The 22,884-nt window shown below is 39.4% G+C and overlaps 2 protein-coding genes across 2 annotated transcripts; both read left to right on the top strand.

Moving 5' to 3' along the window:
- LOC118571738 (zinc finger protein 709-like) lies at nucleotides 1-11,009 on the top strand. The gene is made up of 4 exons (XM_036170980.1): nucleotides 1-94; nucleotides 8,089-8,215; nucleotides 8,410-8,470; nucleotides 9,724-11,009. The coding sequence occupies exons 1-4, from the start codon at nucleotides 77-79 to the stop codon at nucleotides 10,940-10,942; spliced, it is 1,425 nt and encodes a 474-aa protein (XP_036026873.1). The 5' UTR covers nucleotides 1-76; the 3' UTR covers nucleotides 10,943-11,009.
- A 3,799-nt stretch (nucleotides 11,010-14,808) lies between these two features.
- On the top strand, nucleotides 14,809-20,705 carry LOC118571509 (zinc finger protein 431-like). Its single transcript, XM_036170524.1, has 4 exons — nucleotides 14,809-14,856; nucleotides 19,716-19,842; nucleotides 20,040-20,100; nucleotides 20,621-20,705. Exons 1-4 carry the CDS (start codon nucleotides 14,809-14,811, stop codon nucleotides 20,703-20,705), a joined length of 321 nt encoding a protein of 106 aa, XP_036026417.1.
- Nucleotides 20,706-22,884: the final 2,179 nt, after the last annotated feature.

Here is a 22,884-nt window from a genome sequence, read left to right as displayed (position 1 = left end):
GCTTTGAAGAGGAGCTGGCGGGATTGGTGTTGTGTGCCGTGCTGGGAGTGCTGCTGTGGGGAGCTGAGCAGACAGCATGGGAAACTGTGACCTGGTGAGCTGGATACTGCTGTCTCCAGATGGGGGAGGAGCAGATGCGGAGGTTGCGGAAGCCGGTTTGGCGGTCTGGGTGGAAACCTGCAGCCGCATTCTCTGTCCTGTGAGTTCCCATGAGGTTCTTACAACACCCTGGTCCCAGAGGCAGGCCTGAATAACTTTGCTCTGCGTGCTGGAGCTGTGTGTAGAAAGATCATTGTAGTCAACTTCAACATGCTTTTGGTACATTCCTGGAAAGCAGGTTGCCAAACTCAATGAGGCATAGGTTTTCCAGTAGCTCCTAGACATTCAGCACTTTGCATTTTCCCCTTTATGTGTAAGATCGATTTCTAGTTAGTTGTTATTGCAGAAGTCATAAAAGGCATCTCAAGTGTCGGGTAGCACTGCAGTAGTAAGCTGTCATGTAGACGAGTAGAATTAATTGGTGATATAAAGCATTTACCAAAGTTTAGGAGGTCGTAATTACTCAAAGTAGAATTTTGCTGAGGGAGGACTGCCTCTGAAACACCCCAAAGATAAGTAGTATGCTAACCAGGCTAGTTAGAGATTAAGATGGTAGGATACACATTTGTTCACCAGGATAGATGGCTCCAAAGCACAACCACTTGGGCCCATGCCTGTATCAAAGTACAGTCCTCAACCAGGCGGTGCTGGTGCACGCCTTTAATCCCAGGACTCGGGGAGGCAGAGCCAGGCTGATCTCTATGAGTTCGAGTTCACCCTGGGCTCCCAAGTGAGTTCCAGGAAAATGCGCAAAGTTACACAGAGAAACCCTGTCTCAAAAAAACCAAAAAAAAAAAAAAAAGAACAGTCCTCTAACAAGCTGCTCAAGGAGGCATTACAGAGTCTCAGCCAACCTTAAGGAATGGTGTGTCATAAAGTTCCAGTTTTCTTCCAGAGATAAGCATAGTTCTGCCAGATGTGAGATTGGACACCAGGTGGCAACTATTTGAAATATAAAGCACTGTTATTTATCTGATCAAGCAAGGCTTTCCTTTAGGCATTCAGGTAGAGAGGAGAAACATTCTTGGGAGAGCTAGTTATGGCCTGGGGCCAAGGCCTTGAGAGCTTTCCCTAGGATCCTGATACATTCACAGTAAAACAGAGCTGCTTCTCTAAAACCAGGGATGTGCTTGGAAGAGCTGGTAATGGTGTGGGCCCATGACCTTTGTGGAGGCATTGCTTCAGATCCTGAGAGCCCAACACTTCCTTTTATCTACATGGAGCTATGGTTATCAGCCCCAAGACAACTGTGGGCTTAGTCAGTAATGTTCTTGAGATTCCCTGTGTTCCCCTTATGCAGCATTGTCTGATTAGCCTTTCCCTGAGTTTGACCCATTGTATTTATTATAGTTTCTGCTGACTTCATAGATGTTTCCCCTTTGCCTTCCATTTCCCTTCTGGAAGCAGGATACAGAATGATACTATTCTTCTAAAGAAGCTTACTTGGCATAAGACATAGCTTGTGGGGTTGGGGATTTAGCTCAGTGGTAGAGCGCTTGCCTAGCAAGTGTAAGTCCCTGGGTTCGGTACTCAGCTCTGGAAAAAAACAAAACAAAACAAAAAACAAACAAACAAAAACAAAACAAAAAACACAAAGACATAGCTTGTGCAGGACCGCCCCACCACAACTTTTATCTGTCTACCTTCTATTTTTCCTCTTTCTCTTCCCTGGCACCTCCACCTCAGGACACTGTCACTGAAGAAGGTTCTGCTGTTTCAAGTCACTGGTGTACTTAAGAAATAATTCTGGGAACATCTTTGCCGTGTAACTCCCCCATCTGTCTAAGGAGCTAGACTTTTACAAGTTGCCTGTCTCTGTTTAGATTGTTCAAAGTTGAACATGAACCTAAAAGACACTTGAGGATGACAGCGTATGTGGAGTGCAGTATATGTCTAGGCTGTTTCCTCTTTGAGCATTAGCCAGAGATGGAGGCATACTATCGTTAAAGAGATTTTTCTTTATTATTCTCCTAAGTATGTGGAGTGATTTGCTCTTAGGAAGGCATGTTAATTCTACAACAGCTGCATTTCCATCCTGTTGGAAAAGTGTTTCTGAGACAAGCTCTCTTATGTTGACTCAGGTGGCCTTGATTCCAGTCTGTTGATTTCCAGGGCAATGACCTTGCTGTCTTAAATGAAATGACTGTACCTGCCCAGAGTTTTAAAATTATCCATTTGAGTCATGTAGTGGACCATCCAATGCAGTCACAGGAGAAGGATCCACATGTGGAACATTGCTTCTGTCTTCAGACCAAATAGGAGGAATAGGTTCTTGGGTACACCTCAGGGGAAACAGGTTAGGCAATCAGCTGCTGCAGTCACCATTATGAAAAAGGACCTGATTGTGGAGTGGGAGTGATTTTGTTAAATCCCAGCATGATTTTTAATCCATCTCATGTGAATGAACACAGACCAGACTGTGTAGGTGTACAGTTTGGGAAGGTTATCTTGAGCCAATGAATATTGAATTTGCAATTAGGCAACTCTCCTATGCAGATATAGTCAGTTCTGCTAGACACAATTATGTCAGCTCAGAGGTTTGAGAAACAGGCCATTGACTGTAACTGTGTGTCAGACAACAGATCTCAGCAGCCAACATGTGCATATGGACAGGACCAATCTATCAATTATTAATGATATTCCCTCTACTAGGAGAAGGCCTACTCTTCTTCAAAGTCAATATAGTTAAGGGTTTTTTAATCATAAAAATACATTATTTTTATCATTTTATATATCTCTTAATGTTTTAATGTTAAATGTTAAAATTTTTAAAATATTTTCTTCAAGTACATTACTGCTCTTATTCTCTATTGATTTCTGTTCCCCACTGTTTCAAGGCCTAAAGTTTAATTTCATCCCTTTTTTTCAAGGGCTGATGATTATTTATTTCTGTGTAGAGCAATGTCTCCTATCTAGCCCAGGCTTGCCTCATGCTATGTTATTGAGAATTGCTTTGAACACCTAATCCTGCCTCTGCTGCCCAGTGCTGGGAAGACAGTGTCACAGCTCCTTCCATTCTGGGCCTTGACTGCAGTGAGAAGGAAAAATAGACTAGTTAATGAGTGACCTCCCATATCTCTGGCTTTTAGAGGGGACTCATAAACGAAGTGGGACCTGTGCAAGAACTGAGTTCATAAACCAGCCTTGAAGTTGGTAGAGTCACAGTGCAGAAAGGGAGAGACAGGACACAGTTGAGAGCTTTCCTTCTTCAACAGTAGTCAAGAGCTTTCCTTCTTCAACAGTAGTTGAGATGAGCAATGTGGAATTAAGTCATCGATTCTAGATACTCCATAATGTCTGATTGGCCATTTCTTGGGTTCCGCAGACCAGGGCAATCTAGAATCTGCATAAAGGACTGACCTTATCATGAAAGCAAATGGCTATAGTTATAGTTCAACCAAAATAGAAGATCTGTGTAAAATGTTGTGGCCCTGCCTAACAGGACTGTTAATTTTCTAGTTTAAGATATTCATCCTGAGACAAGAGGTGTGAGAAATCTTTGATGTGCTCTAAAACAAATCCCTAGTGTCTGGAGCATGTGCACAAAGCCTGTTTCAGCTTTCCAACTAATTTTTTGAGATTATCACTACATCATATCCACACTCTCTTTCCTGCCAACAAGCCCTACCATGACCCCTCATTGTTTTCTAATTCATAGCCTGTTTTTCTTTAACAGCAGTTACACAGTAAAACATGTACTGTGTGAATGTGACCTGTGTTTGGCTTCAATGTTTCCCAGCTATGAGGCAATAGGTTGGTTGTACTAGACATTGAGTGTGTAATGGAATATGCACGCAAAGGACCCTGTGCTTTGGATGAGGAACAGGAGGTGCTCTGGAGAGTGGAAGAATGTCTACTAAAATACAAACTTTCTAGACTAGGGCCCTGGCTGCTGGGCTGGAAGGGCAGAGAGGGTGCTGTCTGAGTCATTTGATCTAAGATCACCCAGTAGGGAAGCTGTTAATATTATGAGGCCCAGCTGGGTGGCCCTTAGCCAATGGAGAGTCTTCTCAATCAGAAGTACCAGCAGCAGGTGGCTTCCAGGTACTTTTTGGGATTCTCCTCTGCTTCCTCTGTAAGGAGTTGCCAGGAAGACCACAAGCCATGCCATGGTGAGTGTGGGATAGTCACAGCAGGTCTGCTGTGCTGTCATTTCTGCTGGGTTTTGGATGGACCATGAGCAAGACTGTGGTTCTGTTGGTCCATGTGGTAACCTGGGCAGTGGCCTTTGTCCTCTGAGCCTTCCTGTGTCTGAGATTCCTGGGGAGGAGGAGACTGCAGCCCTGGCATGGAAGGATATAATTCGGGTAATATCATTGTCTAGTGTGCACAGAAGTGCACTGTTTTTGGTGTTTAATGGGAAGACAGATTGTAAACTGATCGTCTGGCTTTTAGAAGTCTTGAATATGGCATTCCTCTTTCAGGTTTGTGTTATAAATGTTACAAATAGTTCAGAAACTGTTAGAAATGTTGTGATGTGGATCATCTTTCAGCAATACATGATTAGAATGCTTCTCACTTTCTGCTACCATCAGCCACAATGTTGTGATTCAATAAAGTTATAAGGGACTAAAGGAGTTTCTGATCTGCAGAGATTTCTGAGTTGTGCATGGTGTTGGGCAGGTAGATAGGGCAGAATCCACATCTTGTGCCATAATGGATGTGGCAGGAAGCAGATTATAAATTGTTCTTCTATGTTGTATTGGGATTTGGCATCACTGGGACTGGGTTTAGCTGAAACCACAAGGGGGCGTAAGGGGCTGCAGAGCCATAGCAGGAGATCACCTCCATTTGCAGAGAGAGCTCTAGAGCATGAGGCTACTGTCTTTGGAAGAATTATCAGTAGCTGGAGGGTCAGAAACAACAGTTTAAGGGTCACTTTGAGTTAATTTTTGAAAGTTGTGAAGTCTGTGTTTATTTAATTTTCTATGCACATTGAATCATAGGTAGCTGGGTAACATTGTTCATGATCACACTTTTCCTGACTAAGTTTCCTTTAGATATTTTATTAAAAGTTGACTATATTTTCCTATTTTGTTCTTAGCTTTTTCTCTCCATTCTCCTTATTCTTTCACAAATATTATACACATTCCTGATTGTTGTATCTTTGTGGTAAGTATAGAAGTCATATTATGTCTATCTGTGTACTATTTTTTTTTTTTAAATAATCCCATTGAACATTCTGAGTGTTTCCACTCTGCATGTAGTTTTGGAATCAGTTTTCCTGTTTTAAATTGTTGGGCATTGTCATTGGTTTCTATTTGTTCTACAGATTTACCATACACAACAATATAATTTTGAATCATCATGTTCCCAAGGATCATTTCTTTACTTCTTTATTTAGTTAGGTTTTGGTGTTCTTACTGTTGTTAATTTGTGACAGATCTTTGGTTTATTGGATAAAAGGTATTGTGGGTCTTGGCAGGTGGCTCAGCACATATTCTTTTTGGGGATGACCTGAGTTCAGATACCAATACTCAAGTTTGGAGGCTTATAACTATCTACGCGTTCAGATCCAAGGGATCTAACAGCCTCTTTTTTTTGTGTGTCACCTGTATACATATGGAAGACATTCTCTCATGCACAAACATGCAAAAAATAGCAATAAACCTGTTTTCAAAAGTGCTGTGACTTAAAAGCAATTAGAGCAAAACAAGTTGTCTTAGATATGTAATACAGATCATACACTGATTCTTCAAAAATCTGTTATCTTACATTTTATTTAAAAAAGTTTTCATTTCCTTACTCTGATGCAGACTTACAGGCAATCATCAGTCATAGGAAACAAAGTGGTATCTAAGTGATCCTAACAGACTTCCTTCTCTTTCCTATAAGAGAATGAGATCCTTTTTTTAAGTAGTCAAAACCATTTTCTTTAAAGTTAAAACATCAGAATGCTTCAAGTGAATCTCTCCAATTTTTGTGGAACACCCTCTTTACCCAACACCTTTTCTGTTATTGGTAAAGAAGAGAACCAGAGTGTGTACAGCATGAGTGATGGCAAGTGATTTTTTTGGATTTTGATTTTGATTAGAATCTTGTTGTTCTTATTTAAGGGACCATAATATATATTTGTTGGTCTTTGTGTCTTGTTTTGCCAGTGGCACCCCATCCATGTTGTTGATTTTTTAATTGTAACCTAATTGTATTGTTGATTTTCTGGGAAATGTTGGACTTTACCACTTTTATATTCAGAAAATTGCTTATGTTATGAGTTCCTTGAGTTTTTGTTGGTTTTGGGAACTTTCTTAGGAGTGAAATTTTTAGTTTTCTCTTTTTGATCTTAGAGGCTTGCTTCTCCTTATTTCTTGACATATCTATGTTTTCCAATTGTTACCATCTTAATGTTTGTGTTTTTGATGCTTAAGTGATTGATATGGTTAATATATTGGTTTTTTTATTTTTAAAATCTTCTCATATATTATTATCGTCTCTTTGTCTTAATTAGCTTCAGCTCTCAACATGATGTAGTGTACACTCATCTGAGGTATTAGGTACATCTAGGACGTCATGCAGGTACAGGAACTTCTTCCTGCCTGTTGTGTTTATTTTGATATTTTTAAATGAATGTGAGTGTTTTACCTGTATGCATGGTTATGTGCCACATGGTTACCTAGTCCTCATAGTGATCAAAAGATGGTCTGAGAAACCCTGAACTTGGAGTAATGGGTAGTTGTGATTTTCCATATAAGTACTGGCAATTGAGCACACCTACTTATAAGACCAGCACGAGCTTTTTACTACTGAGCCATCTCTAGCCCTGTGTTGATTATTTATGATCAACATTTATATTGCTAATGTTTTCATCTGTCCAGTTAAAACTGTTTAAACATGCAGTGTCTTTCAGTAAAATTTTTAGATGTTAGAGTTTAAATTGGGGCACTTCAGGTTTCTGGAATCTGAGTATAGAAGTGGAGTGAATGCATAACTCTATAGGAATTTAGTAAAAACCACTGAGTTTTTTTTTTTTTTTTTTTTAATTTGGTTTATTTCAACTCAGGGTTTCTCTGTAGAGAAACAGTCCTGGCTATTCTGGAACTCACTCTGTAGACTAGGCTGGCCTCAAACTCAGAGAGATCCACCTACCTCTGCCTCACGAGTGCTGGGTTTAAAGGCGTGCACCACCACCTGGCAATTCTAACTATCTTCTTTGTTTGACTGATTTTAGCATGGGAGTGAGTATCTTAATATTTATTTCTGCCTGTCCTGGAATCGATTGCATAGACTGGGCAGGCATTTAGGTCTGAGGCAAATATACCTGCCTCTGCCCTTCGAGTGCTGGGGTTAAAGACATGAGCCAATACACCATACACTCAACTCAGCTTGTCCATCTTATTTTTCTTTTTGTTTTTTGTTTTGTTTTTGTTTTGTTTTGTTTTGTTTTTCGAGACAGGGTTTCTCAGTAGCTTTGGAGCCTGTCCTTGACTAGCTTTGTAGCCCAGGCTGGCTCGAACTCACAGACATCTGCCTGCCTCTTCCTCCTGAGTGCTGGGATTAAAGGCATGTGCCACCACCACCTGGCAATTCTTTCTATCTTCTTTGTTTGACTGATTTTAGCATGGGAGTGAGTATCTTAATATTTATTTCTGACTGTCCTGGAATCAATTGCATAGACTAGGCTGGCATTTAAGTCTGAGGCAAATATACCTGCCTCTGCCCTTTGAGTGCTGGGGTTAAAGGCATGAGCCAATACACTCAGCTTGTCCATCTTACTTTTCTTTTATGTAGTTAGTAATTGTTCATACAATTTCTCTCATGTGTACTCTGTACTGTTCATCTTTTTACTTGTCTCTCCATGTGTGTTAATAGACATTTCTCTTGCAAGGTGATATGCCATCTAAAGTGACTTGGAAATTACATTATAATGTCTATGTCAGGAAATAAGTATGAGTAGCACCAGAATCATATGGCTATACTGCCAAAGATGTATACATTTATGATGTTGTCCATATCATGCTGTCTGTTGTACACATGTATGGGATATTTTAGAATACAGTGACCTATGATGATGTGCATGTTGACTTCACTTGGGAAGAGTGGACCTTGCTGGATCCATCCCAGAAGTCTCTCTACAGAGATGTGATGCTGGAGACATACAGTAACCTCACAGCTATAGGTAAGACTAAATCTTCCTTCATGTTTAAAATAAGGGGAGAACCGTTCCTTGGTTAGTGATGTTCTTCTGTAGTTTTATTGAGAAAGAAGAATGAGGTGAGTAATTCAGGAATGGTTCTGAGGTTCACTGATATTAAGTTAAATTTTGTCCAATTTTCAATAATATACCATACATTTTCTGGTACTGTATTTTAGGATACAGTTGGGAAGACCATAATATTGAAAAACACCATCAAAATTCTAGAAGACATGAAAGGTAATTTACATGTGCAAGCCGATACAAATGTGCCTCTGAAGAAACTGTAATGTGTCCTGACAGTTTTAAACGAAAGCAACAGTGTACATAAGCACAGCTTAAAGTGCATTGATGATTATTAACTTCTCATAAAACCATATTCCTCAATTTTAGGTAGGTGAATTTCATCTGGAAGGCAGTCTTTTAAGAAAAAAGACAAGGAAACAATGTCTTAACAGATATCACCATTTGAATACTAGCACCATGAGATATTGTCAATCCATTTATTTCATACTACTCATATTATAAAATGGATGCACATTGAAGAGGTCATAAGTATATTGCCAACCCCCAATAAGCTTATAGCCCATAGTAAAGGAAGCTTTACACATATACTTGTTGTGACTGCTCAGTTTAGTGAGGGGGCAGTTAGAGTCAAGAGTCAAGGGGCAGTTGTGGGGGAGAAACCTTAATTCTTATATCAAATGTCTGAGGAACAGAAAGTAGAACTGCGTAAATACAATGTGGAAACCTTTTTATTTGTGATTCTTCCTTTACTAGGTATATCTTATGACACTCTGGATACAAGCCATATGAGCATAGGGATAAGGAAAGACATAACATACTTCTCTCTGAGGACAATTAGAAGATATGTAGGGGTATCCATGTTGAGTATACTTGTTGAATTTGATTCAGGTATACAAGTAATTGGTTTCCTAGGTTCATTGTTAATACATCAACAAACTCACACTGTATCAAAGCCCTATGAGTACTAGGACTGTGTAAATGCTTCTCTTTGTCCTAGTTCACTTAGCAAATGTAGTTTGATTCACAGTTACAGAAAAATTTATGAAGAAACATTCATTGTAAAGCTCTGAGGTTTTCAAGTTTTCTTGAAATCAGTAAAAAAAAATCTCATATAGAAAAAAGATTCTGGGTTGGGGATTTAGCTTAGTGGTAGAGTGCTTGCCTAGCATGCACAAGGCCCTGGGTTCGATCCTCAGCTCAAAAAAAAAAAAAAAAAAGGAGAAAGAAAAAAGATTCTGTAAATGTGAACCTTGTAAAAAAGGATCTAACCATCACAAGTATCTTCAAAGATGCAAAACAACCATTCATGCTGGGGAACAACATGAGTGCAAACACTGTGATAAAAACCTTAAGTGGGATTCCTTTTTACAATTGGACCAAACTGCAAACTCTGTTCATACAGATGTAAAGATTCAATAGTGTATTGAATGTGGTAAAGCTTTTACATTTGCTAATTCTCCTTGCAGGCATGAAAGAAGCCATACTGGAGAGGAACCTTCTGTATATACTCAATGTGTTAAAGTCTTTGCATATGACAGTCATCTTCAAAGGCATGGAAGAGCACATACTGGAGAGAAACCCTATGAATGCAATCAGTGTGGAAAAGCCTTTGTATGTTCCAGTAGTCTTCAAAGACATAAAACAACACATACTGGAGAGAAACCCTATGAATGTAATGAATGTTGTAAAGCCTTTGGACAAAAGCGTCATCTTCAAAGGCATAAAAAAACACATACTGGAGAGAAACCCTATGAATGTAATCAGTGTGGTAAAGCCTTTGGACAAAAAGAGTATCTTCAAATGCATGAAAGAACACATACTGGAGAGAAACCCTATCACTGTAATCAATGTGGTAAAGCATTAGCTACAAAGAAAAATCTCCAATTACATAGAAGAACCCATACTGGAGAGAAGCCCTATGAATGTAATCAATGTGGTAAAGCCTTTACACAACAGGGTTATCTTCAAATGCATAAAAGAACACATACTGGAGAGAAACCTTATGAATGTAATCTTTGTGGTAAAGCCTTTGCATTTCCCAGTAACTTCCACATGCATAAAAAGACACACACTGGAGAAAAACCTTATCAATGTAATCAGTGTGGTAAAGCCTTTGTACAACAGTGTGGTCTTCAAATTCATAAAAGAACACATACTGGAGAGAAACCCTATAACTGTAATCTGTGTGGTAGAGCATTCTCTACACAGAAAATTCTCAAATTACATATAAGAACCCATACTGGAGAGAAACCCTATGAATGTAATCAATGTGGTAAAACCTTCTCTACACAGAGTAGTCTCCAATTACATAGAAGAACCCATACTGAAGAGAAACCTTATGAATGTAATCAATGTGGTAAAGCCTTTGCATTGCATAGTAGTCTCCGAGGACATAGAAAAACACATACTGGAGAGAAACCGTATGAATGTAATCAGTGTGGTAAAGCTTTTGCATTTCACAATAAACTCCGATTACACGAAAGAACACACACTGGAGAGAAACCTTATGAATGTAATCAATGTAGTAAAACCTTCTCTACCCAGAGAAGTTTGCAAGCACATAGAATAACCCATACTGGAGAGAAACCCTATGAATGTAATCAGTGTGGTAAAGTCTTTGTATATGCTAGTAGTCTTCGAAAACATTTGAAAAAACCATACTGCAAAGAAACCCGATCAATATAGTCAGTGTTGTAAAGTTTGTATTTTATATAGTAATAAACTTTTTGTGTGCAATCAATTCATTAAAGCTTTTGCATAGTACAATAGTATTTGGGGACCTGAAAAAAAATACTGGGGAATTCTTTTTTTAAAAATTTTATTTTAAGATTTATTTATTTATTACATATACAGTGCTGTGCCTGCATGGACAGAAGAGGGCACCAGGTCTCATTATAGATGGTTGTGAGCCACCATGTGGTTGCTGGGCATTGAACTCAGAACCTCTAGAACAACAGCCCTTGCTCTTAACCTCTGAGCTATCTCTCCAGTTCTACTTAATGCAAAGTATTTGTTTAGATGTTTAGTAAACACATTTACATTCAGTTATACAATGTTATTCTGTAGAAAAAAATTTACAGTGTCAACAATCTGTTCAAGCTTTATGATGTCCATTTTAATATTGTCTGCACCTGCAAACTCATGGAAAAAATAAGTTTGTGAATTTATGAAGCCATATGTGTAGGGTAAAAGGGCCAGTGAAAGAAACAGACTCTGACACTGAAACCAGAACCAGTGAAGAACACACACTTTGGTCCTGAAACCAGAGCCAAAGAAAAACATATGAGTAGCATGAAACTAACCAATCCTTGAGCAGGAAAGTCAACCAACCCTAACATGAAATCCAGCCAATCTCTAAGATTGTTTGAGCTCAGAGTTTGAGACCAATTCCCACCCTGGAAATCTGTTCAGTGGAAAAATTCCACCCCTAAGAAGCCCTATAGCCATGTGCCTGGTCAGTTGGCAGCTGCCCTTTTCCACTCTCCGGATTCCTCCCTCCCCAATAAATATCTTGAATCAGTTTTGTGTGAGACCTTTTGCCATCATGGAGCATAGTCTCTACTGGGAAACTCCCTAGTAGAGCCCAGCAGAGAAGCAGTAGAATCCCCTTAGTTGTGTGAAGCCCAGAAGTGTCAATTTGGGCCAGAGCTGAGAAGAAACAGATGCCTCTGCCGGGAAACTCCCTAATGGAACTGAGCAGAGAAGCAATGCACACCTCTGCTGGGACAGTATTAGAAGAATCGCGCAAAGTCGAGGGAAGCAGAGCTGTAATGGCTCTCTCTTAGAGACAGGAAGATTGCCACAACCTGCGGGGAGACCGTCCCGAGTGGGAACACAGCTTCAGGTGTAGCCTGACTCCCCCCGCCCCCACACACACTCAGGGTTTATTTCTCCTCAAGCTGTGGGCATCCAGGAGACCTTTCACAGCTGTAGATAGAGCCTGATTTCTGACAGTCAGGGTAACTTTCCCTCCAGAACTATCTCACATACAGTGTTGAGTTAAACAATAATGTAACCTTTTTAGATTTCATGATTCTCTTCAGTTACAGGAAACAACTAATTCAGGTGTAAAACTTTATGAATTTGCATTACATTCTGTTCCGTTGTATTTATATAATGTATTGATATATAATTTGGCTCCTGGTTCCAGAGGACTACAGGACCAACATGAAAGTGACATGGCAACAGGTGTCAGACATGGTAGCTAAAGGAGAAGGCTAAGGACTCACATCTTTAACCTGCAGTGTGAAGCAAAGACTGGGAACTGGAGATGATGATTGGCTGTAAATTCTCAAACTTTCCCCCCACCCCACATCTCCAAAACAGCAGCATTTCCTAAATCTTCCCAAATGATAGCACCAGCCTAAAAGGGTTGATTTCTCTGACTTCAGGCCTCCATGCTTGCTTTCTCTTACATGATCCAATTCATGATAAAGAAAAGCTCTCTAAGGTAGATGGTACATGCCTCAATTCCTGTGTTAAAGGAATGAATGCTTTCAAGAAAAACTTTCAAGTATGTTTTTCTTTAAATGATTCACTGTTCTATATCTTGTTTGTTCCTATTCCCCATTGTTTCCAGGTCATTAAGAGTTTCTGTCCACTTTTCTCAAGTGCTGTAGCTTATCTATTTCTGTTAAGAGCAATGTCTCCTGTAGCTTAGGGTTGCCTCACACAATGTAGTTGAGCCTTGCTTTGAATACCTAGTCCTACTCCTGCTGCCCAGTGAAAGATAGTCCTTGAACTACTTCAGGGCTGGGCCTTAACTGTTGAGTGAGAAGGAAAAATAGACCAGTTATTGGGTGTCCTCTAAATTCTCTGGACTTTATTGCAAACTTGCAAATGAAGAGAGACCTGTGTAAGAATTGAGTTCATTGACCAACTGGAAAGCAGGTTAGTCAGAAAAGAAAGGGATGGACAAGAAGGAGCATGAAAGCTCTCCTCCTTTGACTGTAGCTCACATTAGAAATAAGTAGTGAGGTAATCAATTTTAGATGATCAATACATGTCCTGACTGGCCATTTCTTGAGTCCACAGACAAGGGAATCAAGAATCTGGATAAAACACTGAGCTCACCTTGAAACCAAATTACAGTAGTTATACTAATTCAAGCAAAATAGACCTGGATACAATGATGTGGCCCTTCCTAAAAGACCTGTTATTTTGCAGGATTAAGATGTGCAGCCCGAGAGAAAATGTGTGACTGCTACTTGGTGTGCTGCAACACAAATCCCTAGTCTCTGGAGCACACATGCCCATAAAGCCTAGTTTGACTTTTTGAAATAATTTTTGGGGATTATAATTACATCATTTCCATTATCGCTTTTCTGCCTCTAAGCCTTCCATAGACACTTCATTGTTTTCTAATTAATGGCCTCTTTGTGCTTTAACAACGGTTTGTACATGTAATTCTAAATAGTCTTATTAAATAAGAAACACAGAGCCGAATAAAGAGTTCAAAGTCTAAGAGGTCAGAGCACTAGTGAATAGCCTGTAGCTTACCAATCGCTGCCGTCCTTCCCCTGAGAAGAGAGACCTACTTCCTGTATGTCTGTATTTTTTTACTGACTTTTTGTTCTGCTTTCTCATTGGTTCTAAACCCAACCACATGACTTCTTCCTCACTGCTTGTCTATACAGACCTCAAGGTCTCTATGGTTGTTACTGGGATTAAAGGCATGTGTCACCATGCTGGCTATATCCTTGAACACACAGACTTTGTCATATGGTTAAGGGCGTGTGCCAGATTTCTGCTAAATGGCTTGCTATTAGCTCTGACTCCCCCATAACTTTATTTATTAACATACAAATAAAATAACATTTCAGCACAAATAAAATATCACCATAACAGTTACCGTTTGAATATGACCTATGTTTGGCTGCAGGTCTTCTGAGCTAAGAAGCAAAGGGTGAGCTGTACTAGTCAGTGACAGTGGAATGGAATATACACACAAGGGACACCATATCTTGGGAGAAGAACTGGAAGTGCTCGGAGAGATTGGAAGAAGTTCAACTACAATACAGAAATCCCGGTCTAGAGGCCTGTCTGCCGCTAGGGTAGAAGGGCAGAGCTGGGAAGGCCTGTGCTGCCTTAGCCATTTGATCTCTGCTCATCTAGTAGGAGAGTCCCCACTGTCCCGAGGCCCAGGTGTGTAATACTATTTAGGGACTCTGAGCAAGCCTAGCAATCAGGAACACCAGTGGGAGGCAGACTGGGGTTTTTCTAGCATTTTCCTCTAATGTAACTATAGGAAGCAGTGTGGGAGACTAAGCCATGCCAGGGTGAGTGGGGGCACATAGCCTTGCACTCAGTTGGAGCTTGTTTGCTGAGCTGTCTGTCATCTTCTGAGAGTTGGATGGACCATGAGGCAGTCTGGTTCTGTTGATCGATGGGTTGACCCAGGCAGTGGCCCTTCTCCTCTAAGCCTCCCTTTGTGTGCATTCCTTAGGAATGGGGAGGCTCTGCAGGCTTGGCTATGGGAGATGTGTGTATATTCTCACTGTCCTGTGTCAACACATTGCTTTTGGTATGCAGTGGGAAGGCAGATTGGAAAAATGAAGATATGGTTTGTAGAAATTCTTAACATTATGTTTCACAGTTTGGTAAGTTTTACAAATAGTTTAGAAAGTAGCAGAAAGGAGGTAATGGGGGTCATCTTTCAGATATTCTTGATTAGAATGCTTTTAACTTTCCTCTATCATCAGCCACAATGGCAAGCTTCAGAGATATTCAATTCCAGGGAACAAAAGGAATTTCTGAGCTGCAGAGGTTCCTTGGGTGTCCAAGGTGTTGGGCAGGTGGATAAGGCAGATTCCACATCGTGTGCCATAATCCATGTGGCAGGAAGCAGACATTATTCTTCAACATTGTTTTGTGTGTGGTTGTCAGTCAGACTGGGTTTCCCTAAAACCACTAGGTGGACTGAGGGGATGGATAGGCATAGTCAGTCTTTCTGATCGCCTTCATTTCCAGTTAGCTCTAGAGCATGTGGGCTCTCTGTTTGGAAGAGTGATCAGTAGTAGTTGGAGCATCAGAAAGAAATATTCAGTTTAGGGGTCACTTTGAGTTACTTTTGTGAGTTGTGCAGTCTGTTCTCATGTAGTTTCTATAGATGTACAGTCACAGGTAACTTTGTTCAAGTTCACATTTTTCCTGGTTGGGTTTCCATAAGTCTTTTGATGAAATCTTGATCATGTGTTTTTGCTTTTGTTCTTGGCTTTTTCTCTCTATTCTCTTATTCTTTCACAAATATTGTACACGTTCTTCATTGTTGTGGATTTGTGTTAAGTACAAAAGTCACATTATGTCAACGTGTGTACCAGTTTGTCTTAATCCTAAATAGAACATTGAATCTTGGTTGGTGGTTGGTTATTACTGATCAGGCCTACAGTTAAAAAAAAATAAACCAACAAGTTGGGCAGAAATAAATGAAAATGAAAAGGTAGTTTCAGATAGCAGTCAAGTGCTGAAACAAGCAGGAATTTTCAAGGAGTTTATCACCATTATAAAGAAGGCCCTTGCTCTGGAATGGAATCCTAGTAAGGTACCCTAAGGGTAAGACCATATCCAGCTAAACCTTTAATTATGGAAGGAGTAAGCAAAGTGATTTCTAGTCCCAGGATGCAACTTCATACAAAACCTGCTGCACCTGTGGTCCAAGTATGTTAGTGTCTATCCCAATTAAGTCAAATTTTGCAGAATCACCTATCATGTGCTGGTCCTGGAAACAAGAAAAAAAATCAAAAATTAAGGTCATGGATTCTTAGTCTTACTGTTACAGGCATTGTTGCAGGCATCAATGTTTAGCAGAGTCAGAAACCTAGGTAAGAGACTGTGAGAGGTCATTGCATGAAGCTGTGAGGATGGTTGTTGTTGTTTTTAAACTCTTTACTCTTTTGTGCACCTGCCATCCATCTCCCACATAAATTACTCAGATGGAGGCTTATTCTTTTTGATAAATGCCCAGTCTTAGCATGGCTTGTTTCTAGCCAGTTTTGCTTAACTTAAATTATCCCATCTACCTTTTGCCTCTGGGTGCTGTGGGATGTTCTGTATGTCAAATGTGTTGCTCTGATTGGTTAAAATAAATAAAGTGCTGATTGGCCAGGAAGGATAGGGTAGACAGGACAAGGAGGAGGAGAATTCTGGGAAGTAAAGGCTGGGGGAGGGAGACACCACCAGCTGCCACCATGACAAGAAAGATGTAAGGTACTGGTAAGCCATAAGCCACGTGGCAAAGTATAGAGTAATAGAAATGGGCTAAATATAAGAGTAAGAGCTAGACAATAATAGGCCTGAGCTAATGGCCAAGCAGTTTAAATAATATAAATGTCTGTGTGTTTATTTTATAAGTGGGTTGTTGGACTAGCAGGGCTTGTCGGGGGCTGGAGAGAAGCTCTCCAACTACATCTGGGCTTTTATCTTTCTCTAGTCTGTACATCTTTCTTTACTTCTTACTGCCTGGCTTGCGGAGTAGCTGGGTGGCTAGCCCCTGATGTCCTCTTCTTTTCTTTCTCTTCATTCCTTTTTTCCTCCCATATTTCTCCTCCCATTTATTCTCTCTGCCAGCCCTGACTATCCTCTCCTGCCAAGCTATTGGCCATTCAGCTCTTTATTAGACCAGTCAAATATTTCAGACAGGCATAGTATCGCAGCTTTACAGAGTTAATAAACAAATGCAACATAAAAGAACGCAACACATCTTTGCATCATTACAACAAATGTTCCACAGTATAAACAAATACAACACATCTTAGCATAATATTCCACAACAGCCTGGGTTTCATTTTGAGACCACAAGATGTTGAGATACCTAAGCTATGAGACATCTTCTGTGGAGACCCAGCTGCATATAGTGGATGGAAATAACCAAAGAGAGAGAGAGAGATGTATTGAGAAGTTGCAGGGATAGGGTCATCCAAGCCCTTTGAAACTGAAGTTCCGTGCATCTGAGACAGAACTATAGGATTTGATGTTTGTCCTCCTGTGCTTCATTCTTGCCTTGGTCCAATCTTCCCTCACCATGTCTCCATTTCTCTTTTGGAATGTGAACGGTATTCTGTGCCATTTTATGTTGGAAACATATGACTTGCTTTCTGATTTTTTGTGTCACTATCAAGAGTTTATCTTAAGTGTCAGAAGAGACTTTGGACATTTGAACAGCTCAGGGTCTGTTGCAGACTATGAGGATCATTAAAGTAACTAAATGTCTTTACTTTGTGGATGACTATGAGTCTATAGTGACATTAGACCCAAGTGACTGGTAGTTGATTGAATGAAAACTTCCCAGACAGGATGATATATTTGAACATGTGTATCTCGTTGGTGATTTTCTTTTGATTGCTTGTGATACCTTTTGTAGGAAGAGCCTTTCTGGATGAAATTTCTCATTGGGGATGGAATAGCCTCAACCGATTTATTGTTCTTTGAATCTACTGTGTTGTGATTGAAACTAATCACCCTGCTTCCTTCTTGTGCTGTCATGCCTACACCAGTATTATAATCTCTACCCCTAAATTACATAAGATACAGTAGAAGCCATTGCTATTCGGTGCTGAGTCAATTTGGTAGCCTGCTGTTTTAATGTGTTTTCTTGGCTGGGTGGTGGTGGCGCACACCTTTAATCCCAGCACTCAGGAGGCAGAGCCAGGCAGATCTCTGTGAGTTCGAGGCCAGCCTGGGCTACCAAGTGAGTTCCAGAAAAGGCTCAAAGCTACACAGAAAAACCCTGTCTTGAAAAACCAAAAAAAAACAAAAACAAACAAAAAATTTATATATATGTTTTTTTTCTTTTTTTCTTTCTTTCTTTTCTTTTTTTTTTTTTTTTTTTTTTTGCTCCTTTGTTTATTTTTGAAGACAAGATTTGTCTGTGTAGCCCTGGCTGTCCTGAAAGTAATTCTGATCAACAGGCTGGCCTCGAACTCAGAGATCCCCCTGATTGTGGCTCCCAAGTGTTGAGATTAAAAATAGATCAATATTACTAGTTTTTTGTTTTTGTTTTTGTTTTTATATTATTGGGTGATGGGCCAGGAATATTGGTTTTTAAACATGTCAAACATATGCTGTTGTACTGAGTTCACTCATATGTTGAATTTAAAATCTGGCAGAGAGTATCATTCTGTTTTCCAAGATGATATATATATATATATATATATATATATATATATATATATATATATATATGACATTAATACTGCCTGAACCTTCTGAGTCATTACATTGTAGGTATAGGACTTTCTTCCTCTGTGTTGTATTTGTTTTGAATTTTTTAAATGAATATGAGTGTTTTACCTGTATGGTTGGCTATGCACCATGTGGGTACCTCGTTCTCATAGTGATCAAAAAATGGTCTGAGAAACCCTGAACTTGGAGTAATATATAGTTTTGATTCCTCCATGTAAGTACTGGCAATTGAGCCCACCTATGTGCAGGACCAGCAAGAGGTCCTTACTACTGAGCCCTGTGTTGATTATTTATGGTCAAAATTTATATTGCTAATGTTTTTATCTGTCCAATTGTAACTGTTTACACATGCAGTGTCTTTCAGTAAAATTTTATTGATGTTACAGTTTAAATTTGGACACTTTAGGTTTCTGGAAGATGAGTACAGAACTGGAGTGAATGCATAACTCGTTGTAGGAACTTTGTAAAAACTTCTGAGTTCTTTTTTGTTGTTGTTGTTTTGTTTTGTTTTTGGAGACAGGGTTTCTCTGTGTAGCTTTGTGCCTTTCCTGGAACTCGCTTTGGAGACCAGGCTGGCCTCGAATTCACAGACATCTGCCTGCCTCTTCCTTCTGAGTGCTGGGATTAAAGGCATGCGCCACCACCACCCGGCTTTTTTTTTTTTTTTTTTTTTGACTCAGGGTTTCTCTGTGAGACAGTTCTGGCTATTGTGGAACTCACTCTGTAGACCAGGATGGCCTCAAACTCACAGAAATCCACCTGCTTCTTCCTCCCAGTTCTGGGATTAAAGGCATGTGCCACCACCACCTGGCAGTTCTTTCTATCTTCTTTGTTTGACTGATTTTAGCATGGGTGTGAGTACCTTAATATTTATTTCTGACTGTCCTGGAATCAATTGCATAGACTAGGCTGGCATTTAAGTCTGAGGCAAATATACCTGCCTCTGCCCTTTGAGTGCTGGGGTTAAAGGCATGAGCCAATACACTCAGCTTGTCCATCTTACTTTTCTTTTATGTAGTTAGTAATTGTTCATACAATTTCTCTCATGTGTACTCTGTACTGTTCATCTTTTTACTTGTCTCTCCATGTGTGTTAATAGACATTTCTCTTGCAAGGTGATATGCCATCTAAAGTGACTTGGAAATTACATTATAATGTCTATGTCAGGAAATAAGTGTGGGTAGCACCAGAATCATATGGCTATACTGCCAAAGATGTATACATTTATGATGTTGTCCATATCATGCTGTCTGTTGTACACATGTATGGGATATTTTAGAATGCAGTGACCTATGATGATGTGCATGTTGACTTCACTTGGGAAGAGTGGACCTTGCTGGATCCATCCCAGAAGTCTCTCTACAGAGATGTGATGCTGGAGACCTACAGTAACCTCACAGCTATAGGTAAGACTAAATCTTCCTTCATGTTTAAAATAAGGGGAGAACCGTTCCTTGGTTAGTGATGTTCTTCTGTAGTTTTATTGAGAAAGAAGAATGAGGTGAATAACTCAAGAATGGTTCTAAGGTTCACTGAAGATATTAAGTTAAATTTTGTCCAATTTTCAATAACATACCATACATTTTCTGGTACTGTATTTTAGGATACAGTTGGGAAGACCATAATATTGAAAAACACCATCAAAATTCTAGAAGACATGAAAGGTAATTTACATGTGCAAATACAAACATGCCTCTGAAGAAACTGTAATGTGTCCTGCCAGTTTTAAACAAAAGCAACAGTGTACATAAGCACAGCTTAAAGTGCATTGATGATTATTAACTTCTCATAAAACCATATTCCTCAATTTTAGGTAGGTGAATTTCATCTGGAAGGCAGTCTTTTAAGAAAAAAGACAAGGAAACAATGTCTTAACAGATATCACCATTTGAATCCTAGCACCATGAGATATTGTCAATCCATTTATTTCATACTACTCATATTATAAAATGGATGCACATTGAAGAGGTCATAAGTATATTGCCAACCCCCAATAAGCTTATAGCCCATAGTAAAGCTTTACACATATACTTGTTGTGACTGCTCAGTTTAGTGAGGGGGCAGTTAGAGTCAAGAGTCAAGGGGCAGTTGTGGGAGAGAAACTTTAATGCCTATATCAAATGTCTGAGGAACTGTGTAAATACAATGTGGAAACCTTTTTATTTGTGATTCTTCCTTTACTAGGTATATCTTATGTCACTCTGGATACAAGCCATATGAGCATAGGGATAAGGAAAGACATAACATACTTCTCTCTGAGGACAATTAGATATGTAGATGTATCCATGTTGAGTATACTTGTTGAATTTGATTCAGGTATACAAGTAATTGGTTTCCTAGGTTCATTGTTAATACATCAACAAACTCACACTGTATCAAAGCCCTATGAGTACTAGGACTGTGTAAATACTTCTCTTTGTCTTAGTTCACTTAGCAAATGTAGTTTGACTCACAGTTACAGAAAAATTTATGAAGCAACAGTCATTGTAAAGCTCTGAGGTTTTCCAGTTTTCTTGAAATAAAAATTTTCATATAGAAAAAAAAGTATCTGAAAATGTGAACCTTGTTAGAAAGGATCTTACCATCATAAGTATCTTCAAAGATATCTTTCAAAAACCCTTCATGAAGGAGAACACATGAGTGTAAACATTGTGATAAAACTTTAATATGTGATTCCTCTTTACAGTTGAACCAAACTGCAAAATCAATTCATACTGATGTAAAGATTCAATAGTGTATTGAATGTGGTAAAGCTTTTACATTTGCTAATTCTCCTTGCAGGCATGAAAGAAGCCATACTGGAGAGGAACCTTCTGTATATACTCAATGTGTTAAAGTCTTTGCATATGACAGTTTTCTTCAAAGGCAGGGAAGAGCACATACTAGAGAGAAACCCTATGTATGTAATCAGTGTGGAAAAGCCTTTGTATATTCCAGTAGTATTCAAAGACATAAAACAACACATACTGGAGAGAAACCCTATGAATGTAATGAATGTGGTAAAGCCTTTGGACAAAAGCGTCATCTTCAAAGACATATAAGAACCCATACTGGAGAGAAACCCCATAAATGTAATCTGTGTGGTAAAGCCTTTGGACAAAAAGAATATCTTAAAATGCATAAAAGAACACATACTGGAGAGAAACCCTATGAATGTAATCAATGTGGTAAAGCCTTTGGACAAAAAGAATATCTTAAAATGCATGAAACAACACATACTGGAGAGAAACCCTATAACTGTATTCAATGTGGTAGAGCATTCTCTACACAGAAAAGTCTCCAAATACATATAAGAACCCATACTGGAGAGAAACCCCATAAATGTAATCTGTGTGGTAAAGCCTTTACACAACGTGGTACTCTTAAAATGCATAAAACAACACATACTGGAGAGAAACCCTATGAATGTAATCAATGTGGTAAAGCCTTTGGACAAAAGCGTCATCTTCAAAAACATAAAAGAACACATACTGGAGAGAAACCCTATGAATGTAATCAATGTGGTAAAATCTTTGTATATGCTAGTAGTCTTCGAAACCATTTGAAAAAATCATTCTGCAAAGAAACCTTATAAATGTAGTCAGTGTTGTAAAGTTTGCATTTTATACATAAATAAACCTTGTATGTGCAATCAGTTCATTAAAGCCTTTACATAGTATAGTAGTATTTGGAAGCTTGAAAAAAAATACTGATGGCTTCTTCATGTGTGTGTGTGTGTGTGTGTTTTGAGAGAGAGTTTCTCTGTGTAGTTTTGGTGCCTGTCCTGGATCTCACTCTGTAGACCAGCCTGGAACTCACAGAGATCCTCCTGGCTCTGCTTCCTGAGTGATTAAAGGGATTAAAGTGCCACCCTCCCCCGGCTTGATGGCTTCTTTTTTTGGGGGGGGGGGGTTCGAGACCGGGTTTCACTGTAGCTTTGTGCCTTTTTCCTGGAATTCACTTGGTAGCTCACGCTGGTCTCGAACTCACAGAGATTCGCCTGGCTCTGCCTCCCGAGTGCTGGGATTAAAGGCGGGAACGACCACTGCCCGGCTTTGATGACTTCTTAATATAAAGTATTTGTTTAGATGTTTATGAACACACTTACATTCAGTTATACAACAGTATTCTGTACAAAAAATTTAACAGTGTCAACAATCGGTTCAATCTTTATGATGTCAATTTTAATATTGTCTGTACCTGCAAATGCATAGAAAAAATAAATTTGTGAATTTATGAAGCCCTGTGTGTAGGGTAAAAGGGCCAGCTAAAGAAACAGACCCTGATGCTGAAACCAGAACCAAAGAAAAACATGAGTAACATGAAACCAACCAATCCTTAAGCAAGAAAGTCAACCAACCCTAACATGAAATCCAGCCAATCTCTAAGATTGTCCAAGCTCAGAGTTTGAAATGAGACCAATTCCCACCCTGAAAATCGTTGCACTGGAAAACCTCCATCCCTAAGAA

Source organism: Onychomys torridus, chromosome 21 (genome assembly GCF_903995425.1).
Source record: "Onychomys torridus chromosome 21, mOncTor1.1, whole genome shotgun sequence".
NCBI classification, from domain to species: Eukaryota; Metazoa; Chordata; class Mammalia; order Rodentia; family Cricetidae; genus Onychomys; species Onychomys torridus.
This window is presented reverse-complemented; position numbering and strand designations above follow the sequence as displayed.

Bases quoted from the DNA above. Each gene is read 5' to 3' on its own strand.
- LOC118571738 (XM_036170980.1), top strand. The intron at 8,216-8,409 runs GTAAGACTAAAT...ACTGTATTTTAG, and splicing joins CAGTAACCTCACAGCTATAG to GATACAGTTGGGAAGACCAT. The intron at 8,471-9,723 runs GTAATTTACATG...TTCTCCTTGCAG, and splicing joins AATTCTAGAAGACATGAAAG to GCATGAAAGAAGCCATACTG.
- LOC118571509 (XM_036170524.1), top strand. From the start codon at position 14,809: ATGAAGATATGGTTTGTAGAAATTCTTAACATTATGTTTCACAGTTTG. The intron at 14,857-19,715 runs GTAAGTTTTACA...GGGATATTTTAG, and splicing joins ACATTATGTTTCACAGTTTG to AATGCAGTGACCTATGATGA. The intron at 19,843-20,039 runs GTAAGACTAAAT...ACTGTATTTTAG, and splicing joins CAGTAACCTCACAGCTATAG to GATACAGTTGGGAAGACCAT.